Source organism: Melanostigma gelatinosum, assembly GCF_949748355.1.
Source record: "Melanostigma gelatinosum genome assembly, chromosome: 10".
Classification (NCBI taxonomy): domain Eukaryota; kingdom Metazoa; phylum Chordata; class Actinopteri; order Perciformes; family Zoarcidae; genus Melanostigma; species Melanostigma gelatinosum.
Window position 1 is genome coordinate 25,677,752 of NC_136643.1, and position 18,715 is coordinate 25,696,466.

Here is an 18,715-nt window from a genome sequence, read left to right on the forward strand (position 1 = left end):
ACCAGTAAAATCAAGATGTTTCAGGACGTCAGCGAGTAAAACCTGGAGAAAGACCAGACGAGGAATTCATTAAGAGCCGCTCAATGTTTTATCTTCAACACTCGGCTGCTTACAACTTCTTCATCAAAGGGAAAATTCACTTTTTAACCTCATCTGCAGACACTTTGGGGAAAAGAAGATGTAAGAACTTACATGAACTGAACTCTGTGTCGACTTCACTCAAACTCAGCCAGTCCGCTGCTCACCAGAGGAAGATGAACCAGCTCCTCATTCTCGTCGTACAGCAGCACCGTGAGCTCCGGCTCACGCGCCTGAACAAGAAGAAGAAGAAGCCACATGACGGCAGTTCTGTTTGACTCTAACCGGACCCTAAAGCATCCCCTGCTTCATGGTCTGTGTGACTCTAAACGGACCATAATGTACTAAATGAACATCATGCTGTATTGAAGAAGACTTGAAACTAGAGATTGAGACATAAACTCATGTTTACAATGTTTACTGAGGTAATAAATCAAGAGAGAAGTAGTCATCTTCTCATAGACTTCTATACAACCAGAGGAGTCGCCCCCTGGTGGACACTAACACATGGAGCACTGGTGTGGACTTTGGGATGAGTCTACTTGAGAGCAGCTGCTAACATAGTACGTATAATAAGAATCCTACCGTCGGTGCGTTTTTCTTACCACGACCGAGGCGGTGATGTTCCCGTGCAGCATGTCGATCATCTCCATCGCCGCCTTCATGCTCCAGGCGGGGCTGTAGGGCAGCGCGTCCTCCTGGCTGCTCACACTCGGAGCCTTGAAGCCGGCCACTCTGACCTTCAGCGCCGGCGACGGGAAGCGCAGCAGCTCGGCGGGCATCTGACGCAGCCTGACAGGAAGAGACAACGCCTGACTCATAGCACCATTACATGTATCACAGAGAGACGAGTATTGGACCGTCCTCCTCAGCGTCCTACTTTCTGGTGGGCAGCGTGTCGTCAGAGCCGAAGTCCACGTGCCGGACCAGGACCTCGATGGGCTCCACGCTGCAGAACCGGATCACCCTGGCTCGGTAGAACTTCCCGTCTCTGTACTCGGCCAGACACGGACCGCCTGCAGACCGCCAGCAGAGTCTGTGAGGCTTCAGTCAAACTCTTTATCCAAACGACTTCTTATGATATCTATGCTTGGCTCCTGATCAGTGCTGTCCCAAACGTTTACAATTAAAGCTTCTGTTGAGGTCTGTCGTTATTATCTATGACGTCACCTCTCTCTTACGATACGACGTTATTTGTGACACGTTACCCTGACGGAAGTTGCTGAGTCGCTGCAGAGCGCTGATGTTTGCGTTGATTCTGGTCAGAGCTTCATCCAGAGTCTCTCCATCCACCTCCACATCAGCTGTTCCCTCTGACGGCCACAGGAACATCTGCAGGACGGACAAACATCCGTTGAGCTTCATTTATGATGAATAATCACTTTTTACACATCGTTAAATCATTCAAACGGGATCCGCTCATTCACAGGTAAGTAATGTTATCATCACCACGTTGGGGGTCCACAGGTGCTTGACCCGGACTTGAAACTGCTCCCCCACCTGAGGCGGGTCCGGGTAGATGAAAGGCCCCAGCATGGGCTCCTCTGGGCCCCTCAGATCCTGGAGACACGGCATCAGCATCGAGGCCTCGTTCACACTCAGTTTTACCGCTAATAGTTATCACGACCACTAAGCTTTATGCTAATTACTGCACAACGATGTCATCGACATGCAAATGAGCGTACGGCGTGGATTGACTTTTGAAGCCGCTTTCATTAGAAAAGAGTTTAACAACCAACATTGACTTCATAATGTCACGTTAAAGCTAAAACGTGTCCATTGCTTTAATTTATATCTGTAAATGTGGTTCAAGGGATTTCAGTGAAGTGTTTCTCAGTGTAACTACAACACCTTAATGTCGATGCTCCAATCATCCAGCAGGAGGGCAGGAGACCTCTCTGACTGGCCCTGCAGAGACAAACACACATTTATGAGTGAACTGAGGACCGGCACAGACCACCACACCACAGACCACCACACCACAGACCACCACAACACACCACCGACCAACACACCACAGACCACCACCACACAGACGGACCTTCTGTGCGGAGGCCGTCTGGTCCATGGAGGCATGTTCGTGGTGACACAGGATCCTGTTGAGGCTCAGCCCGTCCAGGAAGAGCTCAACGGTGAGGGGTCCTCTCAGGTCAGAGGGCAGCTCCTCCTGCCACACACACACACACACACACACACACACACACACACAAAACCGGCTGCTATGAGCAGAGAAGGTACAAACTGAATGAACTGTGAAGACTAAAAAGACAACGAGTGTAACCAGCAAAACACCGTAATGCAACGAAGAGGAGGGATTATAATGATGTGATATTCATGGATGACTTTGTCCTTCTACAATAAGTGTAAAGAAACAAGTGAACTATCACATGTGTTATAAAGACAGAGGTTGAACATCCTCTAAACTATTTGATTTGGCTGATACACATTTACTCACATGTAGATTTGTAAGACTTCCTGCTTCTAAAGCGTCTAGAGAGTAATTCAAATCAGACACAAGCTGGTTACAAAAATTCAGAAGTGCACGACCAAAGCACTTCACTACGGCGAGTATAACCCGAGCTTCACTGATGGAGCAGCCGACCACCACTTCACAGTTCATGTGTTCATTAAAAGGCATCCGTGTTGTTCTACCGTGACTCGCATGTCCACACAGCGGTTCAGCAACATCTCCCTCAGCAAGGCCACCGCATCCCGCTGCCACCTCCCCCCCACCTCAGGAGACACAGAGATCACCGATTACAAGAAATACCAAAACCTCCCACACACACACACACACACACACACACACACTTACAGGGTTGATGCTGTGCAGCTTGCAGGGCATACAGAGCTGAGGGACGTCGTCACACAGCAGCATCGGGTACACATGCACCACTGGGATGTTCTCCACCAGGCCGGAGTCCACGTATTGTACCTGGAGACACACAGGTTTTATTTCTGTACCTGCAAGGAAAGTCGATTAATTTGCCCGTTTAACATTCCTTTCAGCGTATCACGTGGTCGTCATTGTGCCATGGTTGACTGGTGTTTCTGCTGATGAAAGTTACTTCGTGCCGACAGAAGATAAAGATATATTTGTTACAGATCGGGTTTCTTTCTTCACAATGACTCGGGGAAGTGTGTTTAGTCTTCCAGACCTTGACGTGTCCTCCCAGCACCTCCAGCAGCGTTCCTCGGTACCACAGCATGTCCGGTCCGATGACGGCACAGCCCTGCACACACTTCCAGGTGTAGGGCTTCTGTCTGGGCAAAGTCTTCATGCTCTGCTGGATCCTCTCCCTGAGCTGCTCCAGCTGAACCTCTGACACAGAAACAAGACGCGATGGAGTCGAGATGAAAGACGTCACTGTGACAGACACTTAAAACCCACCGGGGGATGGAAGAGCACGTTTTCTTTAAACAAACCGCCTGAACTACACCGTTTATCTCAGCCAGCAGCTGGAAAAAACATCGTAATTGTCAGATTTTCATCTTTCTGACGGTCCTTGAACACATCGTGTGTTACAAAGGGTTGAGTCAGAAAAATGAACTGAAACAAAGCGGAGGAGAGGAGAGCAGAGAGAGGATGGAAACATGTGAATATATATATGTAACATGTAAAGCCTCCATCCCCCCCCCCCTAAACTAAATGATCAAATAAATTCAACTTGCTTTTTATGAATGATGACAGTCTACCTGTGTTATTCTGCACTAAAGACACGTTTGAGTCGTCTCTTCTTCGGAAATACCTAAACACTGTACTTTTTATACAAACTAAAGCTCCTCCTGTTCTATATCATTGCCCCCCCCCCCCCGTGTAGAAAGAAGAAGAAGTTGATCTCAGTGAAGGTCTGCTCTGATGAGAACCTTGGTTCTGTGTTCTGGTGTAAATGAGTCCGTCCTCTCCGACGGCAGAAACACTGATCTGGATGTGACCGAGACACGGCAGCTCTGGGGGGTCGTACGACCTGGTCTTCACCTGTGTGTACGTACACACACACACACACACACACACGCACACACACACGATTGGGAAGTCTATCTTTTAACAGGTCAGTCATTCTTTTTGTATATTTCAGTTTTTGTTAGAAACTTTATATTCTCAACAAATGCTCAAATGCCGACATATTTTACAAGGCAGGTGTATTTATAAGCCCGTTCTAATATAAAGTGCTTTAAATGAGACATAAAAGGACTAAATATTAAAGGAACCCAAGGAAGTATAATAAGACGCACAAATGAAATATAAGATAGAGAGAATGCACAGAATGAGACGGATAAATATTGAAGTGCAGAATATGAATACAAAGTCAAAGACTTTGTTTAATAAACAGCATAAACAGAGAAGTCGTAAGCTTTAATCTTAAAGAACTAAGAGTTGTAGTTTGTTCCTGATGCGGTGCATAGAAACTGAAGGCTGCTCCTCCATCTTTACTCTACTGATGCAAGTAGTAAACTGTGTCTGGACAGTTCGTAATGTTTGATAAGATCACCTTCTCAGCAGACATAATGGTGCGGCGAGCTGGTTTTGGAGTGGAGACGACGGAGGAGAAAGGAGCGGCAGACGGAGCGGCGGGAGTCTGTTTTTCGTCGCCATCAGAACCGCCGGTCTGCATCTCGCTCACTGGAGACTGTGCATCAGCTTCTTTGGATTTTTGAATGGCAGCATCTCTGCAAGAGGAACGAAAGAAACAAATAGTAAGAACCTGATCGGGCAGAGTGTGTTTCAGCCAGCCGATGCTTCATGTGTTAAAGCTGCATTCTCTCTCGTGTCCACCAGGGGGCGACTCCTCTGGTTGTATAGAAGTCTATGAGAAAATGACTCTACTTCTCTCTTGATTTTAGTCACACACACCTGGGTTTTCTCTCCCTGAGGGCGAGGCCCTCGCTGGCCAGAAAGTCTGCGATGCTGATGGACTGTCCCATCTTGTTGGAGCAGAACAGAGTGACGGGTACCGGACGCTCGTCTGTCAGCTCCTGGACAACAGGAGAGGAGAATACAACATATACATATATTATATATACATACATACAGTATATATACATACATATATACATACACACACACACACACATATATACATATACACACACATACACACACATACATACACATACATATATAGGGAAACTAGGTCAGTGCAGCAACAAAGACAAGAGGTGCATAGTGGAGAGCAGAGAGGGAAATGACTAAGGTAACTAATACTAATACTAATAATAATAATAATAATAACAACAACAACAATATGTTGATGAAGGAGTAAGAAAAGGCGCCATGGTGAGCAGAGGAAGACCTTGATGGTCATCACAGCCGAGGCTCCGGTGAGGTAGAAGGAGATCAAGTCGCAGGCCGTCGCCGTCCAGATGGATCGACCTCCTGCTGGCCTGAAAGAGAGGAAACAAGAACCATGAAAGAGACTGAGACAGAAGGAATTGCCTGTGTCTGTCTGTCTGTCCGTGTGCGAGACCTGATGTCAGTGAGAGAACACTCCAGAGCCAGAGAGCCCGTTAAGGAGAGCGGTAACGTCCTCAGGTTGCTGACGTGGAGCTTCACCTTGTTGCCATGGTCACAGCGCATCACCTGGTAGCAGAGAGACGATGTCATCGTATCAGTTCATAACAACCTTTAAGACTTAATATCCTCCAACATTCAGTAGAACATGTGTTTCTAGTCTGATCATGTTTCATTGTAAACAACCAATCAGTGTTTAAAGCAACAGGAGGAGAGCTAGTAACGTTAGCAGCACCGCTAACGGCTAACCAACAGGAGGAGAGCTAGTAATGTTAGCAGCACCGCTAACGGCTAACCAACAGGAGGAGCGCTAGTAACGTTAGCAGCACCGCTAACGGCTAACCAACAGAGGTTCACTTCCATCCTCCTCCCTTTCTCCCTCTAGTCTGCAGTATAGAAAGTTGTAACAGAAGACAAACACTTGAGTATCTAAACCTCTGCAGAGTCTTCTGGTGTGACGTGTGAGCAGATGCGTCCTCTCTCCCAGACGCCGTTGATGAGAGCAGCACAGAACTCGTCTTCCTTCCACTCCAGGTGTTCAGGCTCCGTGAGCTCAACCTCCTCCTTCACCAGCTCACACATCCTGAGACACAGTGACTCCATCAACACACAGTCTACAGCAGGTAGTCACAGAGATAACAAAACTTGGTGTTTTGCCGTCAATACTAAGAGCCAATCGGCTCTTCGATCGGGCGTTTCCCATCATGCACTGGGTCTTGCAGTCGGTTGAGAGCAACTGCGGCATCCGGCTGTAAAAACTGCGTCCACGTGTGCACGACGTCTTAGTAAGGGAAAATACTGCTTTCGCACATTTGTCAGGCAAACAGTAATTCTTGTTTGCTTGTGTGGTTCAACACGAACATATGAGCTCAGCAAACCTAACTTTAAGTGTAAAGCTGTGCAATTCAATTGTACTTTTGTCTGGAATATTGTGTTGAGTTCCAGAGTCCAAGGTGACATTTTAAAGTCTCGGTAAAGTTTTTTTCGAAACAAAATAACTAGTTTAAAACTTGTGAAAAGACTGAATTGTAGAGTTGCATGCTCTGCAAATAGAGAATGAGTGTTAACATTCTGCAGAAGAGAGACGACCAACATGTCGTATACGGTTGCTGTACATGTGAATGAACCATCACCCACGATTGAGAGCTTTTCAGAGCCGTCAGCGGACACACACACACACACACACACGCACACAAAAAGTCATTCATCGACAGTGAAAAGTGTATTTAAATGGTTTATAGTCATGGTTTGCTTGTTTAAGAGCTGACCTGTGGAGCTGAGCGTCGTGCTGGGTGAACTGGACGTAGAAGCTGCTCGGTGAGTTCACGTGGCTCACTCTCACTTTCAGGTCTTTCAGTCGATCTGGGAGCTTCAGCTGAGGATGAAGCTTCAGCTGAGGATGAAACTCCAGCGGCTCCTCGCTCTGCTCTCCGGAGACATTTTGTTCCTGAGCATCCGTGGATAAGACAAGCTCAAGAGGAGAGTCCCAGATGACCGACTCCTCTCCAGCATCCGATGACTGCAGTCTGCAGGAGAGAGGGAGGAGGTGGAGGAGATGGTAAAGCCTTGTGCCGATCGATCCAAACTCCATTCAGAAAACATGCATTTTAACTGTTTGTTTGTCGTCTCGCTGACTGACCTAACAAAGCATGAACTCAGACTTTACAAATCAGCATCATTGTGTTGATATTTCAGCATCGTCTTTTATCCGTTTAGTGCAATAAAGGTTTGTTTTGTTCATGCTGTTGAACTCTGATGCGGTTGAAGTCTCACCCCTCTTTGAAGGAGGCCAGCTGCTCTCTGACCAGCAGCTCAGCGATGTTGACCAGCGGTCCGTTCAGAGGACTTTCAAACAGTTTCACCGGCAGAGGCTCAGCCTTAGGGACTTGTCCTGGAGGGGCACAGGTGAGGAAATAAAGACGGGGATATAAAACGAGTGATGCAATATCACAATGCAGTATCGATAAGAGTACCAGTATGGATCAAATCCTCACCGTACCCATCCCTACGGCTGGATAACATGAAGACGCACACAGTACCTGTCGCCACAATAGTGACCAGCTTCTGGTGAGCCAGGCCGATGAATCTGTGGCTGCAGGCGTCGCTCCACCTCTTTCCATCTGGAGGAATGAGATCTGACAGACAGCAGTGGACAGCCTGGACAGAAGAGACACTTCCTGTTGGTTCCCAGTGAGCTGAGCTGCTACCAGGAGGCGGAGTTAAAACGTTGCAGTCTGCACGTTATTTTAAAAACAGCCAACCTGTCGTCACAAGCGATCAGCTCAGTTTCCGGCCTACATTAACGAGGAACTATCTATCTGTACCAAAAGTGAGTGTATAGGAGTCGAGCTGAGCTGTACCATGCAGTGGAAATACATTGTTGTTTAAAGCCAAGTTCCAGCAGGCGTACACGATGATGTTTAGTTATCAGAAGGAACAACAGGCCGTGTTCTCACCCTGGAAGGAAGGGCGAAGAACTCGTCCTTGATCTTCCTCAAGTCGCTGACTGACACGACTTTTTTATTGCCGAAGTCAATATACTGCACCTCCACCTTTCTGCCCCTCGGATGACCTACACACACACACACACACACACACACACACACACACACATTTTAGTGACTCCATCTCTGTCTTCAAGTCATCCACAGCATTGACATCATTAGTGTTGTCACAGAGACTTAAACCCACCGATGACCTGAGCTCTGTACCACAGCGTGTCCTTATAGCGGGCCACACAGGCCTGTCCTATGTCGGGGCAGTAGATGCTCAGGTCGTCTGCTTCGGTCACTGTAGTCGCACCGTAACAATCCTGGAGCTTCGCTGAGAGCAACACGAACTCCATGTTGTCCACCTGGGGAGGGGGGGGGGGGAATAAAACGTAGTGACGATAAAAAAGGTAAATTGCTAATGTTAAAAAAGTGCTTTATTTTCTTTTTAGATCATTTCTGTTCTCTAGTAGTTCTAAACTACATCGCTGGCATCGGCACCTCGTTTCAGCACATATACATACGTATATACAGTGTATATTTATATCCATATAAACATAAATATAGGGCATGTTTAGTTTAGTACCAGCTGGATGTAGAAGTCAGCAGGGTTGTTGATGTGGGACACCACAGCATTGCGCTCCGTGTTGATCTTGGGATATTTAGGAGGGTAGTACAGCAGAGGCTTCCTGCTCAACTTCACTGGACAATAGAACCTGAGAGCACAGACGACGTTAGGCCACTAAGAGTCAATTACATCAGTTAAATGTGATCGGCACAAGTTCTCCCGGTCACCTGGCCACCTCGATGAAGACCAGGTACTCTCTGACGGAGATGGGCACATCCCTGGACTGGTTCATGGGAGCTTTCCTCAGGTCCACCATCAGAGAGTCTCTGTCCTGACCCAGAAGACGCATCTCCACCGCTGCAGAGCCAACCACGCTGAGGAACTCCAGCTGGGCCTCTTTACTCCAGCCCTTTGTCTGAAAGAACCAGACACGCACAGTGAACGCACAGCGAACGCACCTACTGCTGCAAAATACATAAATCAACAACACTGCAACATAAAAATACTATCCACGTTTTGAATCGAAGCGGTCTTACCAGATGGTAGGGGACCAGGTCCTTGAGTGAACATCTGACGGCCTGAGGAACAAAGTAGCTCAGCTCCACCTTCATGCCCTCGCCCACCTTCCTCAGGCGGTCGTTCACAGCCTTCAGTGAGGACTCAGCGGTCTCCTCCTCTCTGGAGAAGATGTTGAAACACACGGTTGGAATGATTTCTTTACACTGAAGCGATACCGAGATGCTCGGGGAGAGTTTTCTGCTGATATAATTAAATGATTAACTTGATATAATGATTTTATCGCGTATAGCTTGCGTGCGTGCCTCTCTATGGCGAGTCTTTTGCAGAGTCCAGAGTCCAGGAAGAAGACTCGGATGCTGGCCAGCTGGGTGACCGGGCAGACCTTCACAGCCTCCACACATCCGCCCTGAAAGACCTCCACCAGCCTGGCCCGAAACCAGAGTCCCTCCTCCCTCTTCACAAAGACCAGGGAGCCTGAAGAGGAGCAGAGAACCCAAAGGAGATCAATCATTGCTGTAGACCATCAAACAGGAAGTCAGCAGCAATCAGTCCATCAATTACAGAATTATTCATCCGTTCGTGACACTGAATAAACGTAATTAACCTTTTGTCTCATTTACTTTAACCATGAACATTAACAATTATCGCTGTATGGAAATAAGGCCGGAAGATACGGACACAAATGTTATCACAATACGTTTTCATTATTGATCGGTGTCGATCATCCTGATTTATATTTATTATCATTATTACAAATACCAATAATAATACTAATACCATTAATATTAATCATAATGCTCAATTTACTTTTTCGGACAGAACCCTAAAGAAACAAGAAGGTTAATTATGGTTTAAAATAATATATATTATAAAATAATATATGATATAACAATTATATAATATAGAATATATAATATTAAATAAAATTATACATAATTGAATATAAAATAAAATATGATGAAATAAAAATATAATAAAATACATAATTTAATATACAATTAAATATGATATAATAAAAATAATATAATATAGAATATAAAATTAAATACATAATTTAATATAAAATAAAATAATATGATATATAATATACAATAAAATACATCATTTAATATAAACTAAAATATGAAATAAAATAATATGATATATAATATACAATAAAATACATCATTTAATATAAAATAAAATATAAAATAAAATAATATGATATATAATATACAATAAAATACATCATTTAATATAAACTAAAATATAAAATAAAATAATATGATATATAATATACAATAAAATACATAATTTAATATAAACTAAAATATAAAATAAAATAATATACCGTTTATTATCAGAAGAAGTAGGGGACACATATTAAACAGAACCAACATGGCTTCACGTTCCACACTGAATACATTAAATATGTAAACTACTGCTGTGATTCACATCACATGAAAAGCCTCGTTTCAAACAACCAGCAGAGAGATTGGGTGGGTTGGTTGAAATACGGCCATTGTTTGTCATCGCCCAGCCCTACACGCTATATGCTCAAAGTTAAAGTTCTCCATCATTCACACGAACTCACCGATCTCCACGGCGTCACAGGAGGTGAAGCTACAGCCGTCGCCGCAGCAGAAGTGGTTGATCTTCTTAGATATGAAGTCGCTGTCCCTCTTCTCCGCCACGTAGCGGACGTAGAAGTGACTCGGATTCACGACGTGGCTCACCACCACCCACTGGGTGACTAGGAGGGAGGAGAGAGGACAATCAAGAGAGGGAGGAAGGTAAGAGGAATCAAGGGAATAGGCAGAGTTACCAGAGAAAGAGGGAAAAGGAGCAGGAGCAACTCAATGTACATTTGATTGATTTGAATGTACTTGAAGTTTACACTGTGCAGCTGTATTATCTATGAAAACAGAAGGATCAGGACTCTGTGTCGCTAGGTACTCATTAAAAGAACTTGATCTGGACATCCTCAGTATTATGGGTTGTTTGCTGTGTGTGTGCTCCGTGTTTTCCGCATCGTAGGCGTTTTTATCTTTTTTTGTACTTTTATTGTATCTGCCTGCGTTGAAAAAGTTGACTCTCTTTACCATTTCTCTTGCCAAACGACACACTCGTCCTCTGGATTCTCCAGTTGTCGTTGGCCAGCTCAGGGCCGGTGGGGGGGGGAGCTGCAGGAGGACAAGAAGCATTAACAAATAAAAAGGCTTCTCTTCTGCCTCCATCATAACAAATCTAACGTTCCGGTTGGATCTCAAAACTCAGACAGGAGGAACACGTGACAAACGCACACCTTTCTCTTGGCCCTCGATCAACAGCTCCTCCAGGATCACGTCTGGAGTTCCAGGGTCCGAGCGGTTGGAGCCTCGCGAGGGGGAACTGGTGGCTCCGGGGCTCTCCTGGTCCGGCGAGACACAGTTTCTGTTCCGGCCCTTTGGGGACTTCCTGCTGGAGTCGCTCGGCTGGTGGTCTTTGGGAGGAGACTCGGACAACCTGAGAGAGAACAGCAAGTTAAGAGCCAGATGAATATATATTCATGTTAATTGAGGTTAATTGCCGCTAATAGGCGAAGTAATTGAAACGATATTTACTGCAAGAGAAGAGGGACACGTGGTCAACCGTCAGAAAACGTTGTATAGATTAGCTGTAGTACGAGTGTGTTACGCTTCAATGACCGAACAAAGTGTAAAACAAATGCACCTCCCTGACGCTGTGTGCCTCGCTCTGCTCACTGAACGTGTGATGAACTCCTTTGTGAAGCAGAACGTCGACGCAGCAGCTGAGAAGTTTAGCGACCTGACACTCAAGCTGACGTTAAACTAGCATCTTGAGATGCTACATCTGTGTGAAATGTGCCATTTAAATAAAGATATTTATTATTACATCCTAGGTAGAACGCATCGAGGATATTAAACACATCATCCGCAACTAAACGGAAGATATTTAAGGACTCACTGCTTTGGCACGCCGTCTTCCATTTTCAGAGATATCTCCAGACTCTGATTCAGACACTCTGACCGGAAAACACAGCTAGAACACACACACACAACTTTTTATTGCTTTATATTTGTGTCGTGCACATGCTGTAAATGACACAAACAGGAAACAAACATCAGGATTAAAATGACAAACCTCATCCCGGAGCCCATAGTGATGCATTTCATATCGTAGAGCTGTTTATCCACCGGAGCCTGCAGCGTCTCCACAACCTGTCATCCACACACAAGCAGCCACAGTGTTTTAAATCAGTTTTGCTCGACTCAGTTTCTGACCACGCGTCGTGCGTTCACTTGGACGTATCTGATGTACAACACTCGAGTACCTTGTCCAGGGTGCAGTACTGCTCCAGGGTGGGGACGCGTCGTACTTCTCTGGCCATCTGCATGGCGATCTCCAGAGCCTTCATCCTCTTCTGCACACAGCTCACCTCTGACTGGCTGGATGAGAACTCTGCCTCCAGTTTTGTCAGCTGACTCAACTGCACGTCCTTCCTGTTGGCAAAGAAGTTACAGGCGGTTTGATTCAGAGGTGTGTTTGTATGTATGAGGTACTTTCACCACTGTTAGTGTTGTACTACAGTAGCTAGTAGACAGGAGAACCAGCAGGGGGGTTTTAGACACTTCAAAGAATCTATATCAGTTTAAGTGGACGCTACATTTAGAATATTTTCATCTCTTTACCTTGATGTCAGACGGACCTTTGTTGCGGGGAACAGAAGACGTTTTTTTACCACCAGACTCCATTCAAAAAACAGTGATTTCACCTCAAAACACAGGAGTTCTAAAGATGCCTCAATCAGTTAGTTAGTTTGTGTTAATGTGTGAAATACACAGCAGAACATCACTTTGCTCCACCTACTGTAGTAAAACACTGACTGTGGAGAAGAACCTCATACAAACACACTACAGAACATCCAAACTGTCCCTTCAAGACGTAAAGCCCTGAATGTCTCACAGGTTTCATAGACAGTTTATAGTCTCACCACTTCTGAACAGCGTGTGAAGCTTTGTCTGCAGCTTGCTTGATCTCAGCCTCCAGCCGAGCTTTCTCACTCCTCAGCTGTTCAGCCAGACCGTTGGTCAGCGTCTGCAGAGAGGAAACAACCGTCTGATCGATGATGTCCAAAATCAGCTTCGACAGGGTTTGTGTGAGATTCACCGACAACAAGGCTCCGAACTGCTTTTACCACATTCCTGAGAAATAGACAGATGTGTGCAAATACTCTGAAATCTGAGACGTTTTATTATGGGATGTAGTGCAGCGCTCACCTCGTGGATGTTTTCCAGAGCAGCGTGACTTTCTGCAGCCCGCTCCAACGCCTCATCCACCAACTTAATCTTCTCCACATCAGCTGGCTACATGAACCACAACCAGAACTTTAACCGTTTTAATCTGAATTCATTCACGTCATTTATATCCTTCTGTCCACTTCATTGAGTTTCATGTTCACACATTCTGTAAAACTCTCACATCTCCGTCAGACATGGATTTATATCTAAGAGTGTTTTTACCAGCTACATCTTCCAGCTCCTCCAGGAACCAGGATGTATAACTATCCATCGATATCTTCTCTATTTATTATTCCTCATAAAATATGCATATTTCTTCTCGTGTTTGCAGCTTGTCGGCTGTAACGATGTTAAACGAGACGTTTCTGTCAGCTTGTTTAGGAGCTCTTCTGACCCCGAGTGGCGAGAATGTGATCAGTGCTTTAATGTTCTCTCTTTTATTTAAACACAACGTTTCTAATGCGTTCGTACAAGTTCACCAAGAGCTTATGATAATATGAATATAAATTCAAACTGTGAACCACGTTCACAGTCGTCCATCAATAGATTACGTTTTTTTTGGAAAACAGAAACCCAAAGACACGCTCCTCTCTTGAGCCGCGTTTTTTCTCTCGCGCGCATTAAAAGTTTAAATATTCTCGGTCGGCCCAGACAGCCAATCGAATCGAGCAAGAGGCGGGCTTCACTACTTTACCACCGACTTCCTGTTTTGATGCCGGTAGATGAGACAAATGCAGACGTAAGGTTGATATTAGCTTTTTTTTTTTTATTACAATGAACTATATATATATTTTTTTTTCTCTGTCTCCTCATTCAACAGCAAGAGCTCAATATCGGCATTGAATAATTTCCCCATGTTATTGACATTTGATCGCGCCGCAGTTATTCTTGGGTCAGTACTGAAAGCATATGACAATAAGTGAGGAGTTCCACATACATCGACTGATGAATTAATCACAACAGTCACTGCACCAAACCACCCGTTCATCTCTCTCTGGGTCTGTTTTTGGCCTTAACGTTTGCTGTGTTTTCGTACAACTGATGATATAAATCCATGTTATAGGGACAAAGTCTAACGACACAAAGTTGTGTGATGTGAAATGTGAAAACGATGAGATTAGTTTAGTTTGAACGTTGACATGATGGGCTGAGGCGACTCGTGTGGTCACCAGGCGTACCTGCTCCGGACCCTCAGTATCGGCCTTCACGTCTTTGGACGGTGATATTTTGGGCTTTTTGCGATTCCTTGATCGGTCACACCTTTAAGAGACACAACCAGCACTTATCAGAGATGAACTACACTCTCTTTTATAACATATTACACAAACAGCACAGGTGTGTCAGCTGCCTGGTTCATCTTAACCTCATTGTACCTTTTCATCCTGTTCATTTTCGACGTGTAGATGAGGCCGATGATCCTGCTGTCCTCCTGCAGGCCGAACACTCCTCCTTCAGGAAGCGTCGACTCAACCTGCAGAGACACAGCGTTGTCTTTTTAAATAAAGATATTTATTGTTACATCCTAGGTAGAATGCATCGAGTGTATTAAACACATCATCCGCAACTAAACGGAAGATATTTAAGGACGCGCTGCTTTGGGACGCCGTCTTCCATTTTCAGAGATATCTCCAGACTGATTCAACTTGCAGAGACACAACGTTGTCTTTTCATTCTCACCTTCCATCATTGTTTGCTTCCTCCATTTCACTTCTCGTATGTCTGATAATAATTATATTCATAACCAACCGCTGATTCAAACAATTCACAATTCTGTACGAAAAGGTGCTGATTTTAAGGATCTACTCCAGTCTGCTGAGCGCTAATAAACTACGACATGAAAACAGAGTAAAGTGAGTAAAAGATTGAGCTTTGATATTTTAAAAATTTAAAAATACAGCTAATCATGCTAATACTTGTATAAATTAACACTTTTTACAATAATGTTTTTAGCATTTCTCAAAGCTCAGTGACTTCAAGAATAACACGTTGAAGTTATGTTGCATGAATATAATTTGTAGGCTTTTAATTCTCAGAAACAGATTTCAAATCACAAAATAAGTTATTTTGTGTGATTTATTAACAAGTCAACACGTTATGTTCATGACTCCGTGTCCTCCGGTTAGAACTTTAGTCCGATGCTCCGTTTCCATTATATTATATTTAATATATAACGTAACATTTAACTTAATACATTCAAGTGACGTTGTTTTGATTCCCATCATGTGGAGCATTCAGTGTGCTTTACAAACACTTCATCTTGTACAATATCTAGTTTATCTTCCAGAAGAAAAGGTTTTTAAAAATCGTTTCTTTGAAGTTGAGAATGAGATTCTTGGAGGATGAGAATGAATATGTTCCCGAGTTTAAGCCGCTCTCTCGCTGCAACAGGAAGCAGGACATTACCTCACACTCTGGACATCGAATGACTCCGTGGTGGTGGAGGGAGAGCAGACAGGACGTGCAGTAGATGTGAGCACAGAAAAGCATACGGGGGAGGTTACCGTCCACATCATCCTCTGAGAAAGCACACACAAAGGAAAGACCAGCAGGATTAATAAAACATAAATGTAAATTATGATTTCCAGTCAATTTAAAAGCACATTGCAATCCAACAGTAATACCTGCACAGCTGCTCAGCATCAACTACTAGATAATACAAATGTAAAAGAATGTCAGGATTTCATGAAAGAAAATGATTTGTCATAATTTTAAAACAAACTGTTTTTAATATGGTTTCAAGTAACGTTGAGTCACCATCATGCTGACATGTTTGTTTTGTAATTTGCTAGTTTATATGTTAATTAATATTGTTTATATGACAATAAGTTAGTAAAAAAGTGTTAATGATTTTAACAGTGAATAATCAACAGATGGTTAAGACCATCAGTTGAAAAACAATGAAGAGGTTCATCTTTATATTCAATTTCATATTTAATTGTATTCTTAATCTGTTTGTTAATTTGTTAATTTATATAATTTAATGATAATTTGGTGTATATTGTTCCTGGTCATTCTTATATTTTGTTACACGTTTGAAAAAAGCTAAATAACACACATTTTCACATTTTGTACAACATTATTATTGTTTTAATATACATATAAAATTATAATTTTGTTATTACAAGCTAAGTTAGAAGTTCAACAACATCTGTAACACCTTTAAAATAATTATTATATGTTATAAACATTTTAATCAGTGTTTTTAACACCACGGCTCGTGTTGCAATCACGCTTCAGTTATCACAGAATCATTGATCACGTCTCCAACCATCGCGAGATTTGGCGCGAGATTCTGAGGTCCTCCTGTGCTAACTTACGTTAGCTTGTTAGCTTCGCACACCGCACAAGAAAACAACACTAGGACACTATAATTAGTTGTATTTTACGCGTTAAGTATACATTATTGGTATTTAAGACCTTAAAAACGGGCCTGCTAACATGTCTGCCTGTAATTTAGCGAGCTAGCTAGCTAACGTTAGCTAGCTAGTTAGTTAGCTTACGTTAGCAGGTGAATTGACGTATTTTTAGCAGACGTAACGTTAAGTTATGATAAAACACGATATTAAACTGTAACAGAACGAATTTAAATATAGTACCCGACAGGCTGAACGCCTCCCCGCAAAACTGGCAACTCGTAGGGCTGGTGTTGTCTCCTGAATCCATCTTTAGTATTTTTTAGGTTATTTTGCTTCTCAAAATCAAAACGTGCACGACGGTCTCCCGGGTGTCTTGGTCACGTGATCCCGCAGGTGCGTTCATGTATCCGAGGAGTGTGTCGTGAATGTGTCATTTAGGATTTAAACCTTGAATAATGAAGAATAACGTGTTTAATTACTAAATTATTGATGTTATCCGTCTAATTTTAATAGTTTGTCATGGACTCTGTGATCTGATGTGTTTTATCTTATTACATCAGGTCATATTATTATTATATATTGTTAACATGATGGTGATGTGTTCAGGGGTTCATCTTTGTAGGTCTCTTTTTGAGCCACTCTTGTCTCACTTTATATGAGACAGACGTGTATAAGAGCAAACATGTTTGAACAATGGACGGGCAGGTTCAAATAACCAATCACGTGACACTAATCATTAGCAGGATGCAACACCTGGTGGAGGAAGATCCACCTCTTGGTAATTTTTTTTTAAAGTACTGAATGAAGTACTGTCAGGCATACAAATAGATGTAATTTTACATTTTTTAATGAACATTTACACATGCACAGTTTCACAAATTGTCAATAAGAAACAGCACAATACAACATTCAAACTAACAGGGGAGCAACCGCAGGCGATAAGAAAGATAGACAGAAAGAAAATATATTTATAATATATATATATATATATATATATAAAGACAGAAAGAGGACAAAAGAGGACACTAAAGCACAAGTTCTGATTGATTGTGTGATTATATATATCACAGGCAGTAATAGTTTTTACATACATTCACTCTTTGTAAAAAAAACACAAAAAGGTCTTTGGCTTGTAAACTTACAATTTAGCAAGAATAATCAACAGAGTTTCACAATAGGCCTTTCCTCAAGTCTTCTTTCATAGGTAAAGAATCTACAAATGGATGTCATACTTTGTAGAACACAGTGAATATAAATAAAACATGCAATCATGAAGCAACTTATAATAGTAGCATTCTATTTCATCACAGAGTAAATAGGTTTTAAGAGCGATCGGGTTCGAGACATTATCAGTCGAACAAAATAAGTCTGATAACAAAACAAAGGGCACAGAGTGCTGACCAGATTTACAGCCACATCTAGACACTATAAACCTTTTTTGTCACAGTAGCAAAAGCACCGTGTGTTTAATAACATTAATGCTGGCTCACCTTGCTGAGCCATTGTCAACCTTATCAATTTCACCTGTGTTTTTCCTCCTATGAGTCAAAAATGTCTGCTGTGAAAAGATATTTCTGCAGCTGTCATCGGGGTAGATTGAGGAGATGCTCAGAAAAAAATAGAAATTATGATTTGGTAAGGGAGGAAAAAGAGTTTAAATGAACAGTCACCACCAGTGGCGGCTGGTGGAGTTGAAAAGTCACTTCACTGTTTTGAGGTTCGTACAAAGTCTCGGGTTTAATTATCCAAAAAAGCTGAAACAATTATCATATCATTTTGCATATCTTTAGTGTAGCCAAATCCTAATCTGCTGAGCATTTCAGCTGCTTTCATTCAGTGAAAGTCTTGCTGGCAGCTGAAATAACACATTTATTTCATAAGCGCCTGTTATGACGTTTTAATGTAACAGAGAA

The 18,715-nt window shown here is 43.1% G+C and overlaps 1 protein-coding gene across 1 annotated transcript; it reads right to left on the minus strand.

Annotated features, from left to right (window-relative positions):
- Window positions 1-209: 209 nt before the first annotated feature.
- rnf17 (ring finger protein 17) lies at window positions 210-18,305 on the minus strand (the record flags this gene model as incomplete). Its single annotated transcript, XM_079277279.1, has 36 exons — window positions 210-311; window positions 684-870; window positions 959-1,094; window positions 1,287-1,410; window positions 1,528-1,638; window positions 1,930-1,986; window positions 2,120-2,242; window positions 2,731-2,811; window positions 2,894-3,013; window positions 3,237-3,400; window positions 3,946-4,057; window positions 4,572-4,749; window positions 4,934-5,055; window positions 5,373-5,463; window positions 5,547-5,659; window positions 6,026-6,173; window positions 6,859-7,116; window positions 7,364-7,481; window positions 7,630-7,747; window positions 8,047-8,162; window positions 8,282-8,444; window positions 8,666-8,795; window positions 8,875-9,062; window positions 9,184-9,325; window positions 9,469-9,640; window positions 10,740-10,898; window positions 11,248-11,328; window positions 11,451-11,650; window positions 12,290-12,366; window positions 12,480-12,648; window positions 13,140-13,243; window positions 13,426-13,512; window positions 14,625-14,706; window positions 14,820-14,917; window positions 15,850-15,962; window positions 18,293-18,305. The coding sequence occupies 36 exons, from the start codon at window positions 18,303-18,305 to the stop codon at window positions 216-218; spliced, it is 4,551 nt and encodes a 1,516-aa protein (XP_079133405.1). The 3' UTR covers window positions 210-215.
- Between the last annotated feature and the right edge of the window lie 410 nt (window positions 18,306-18,715).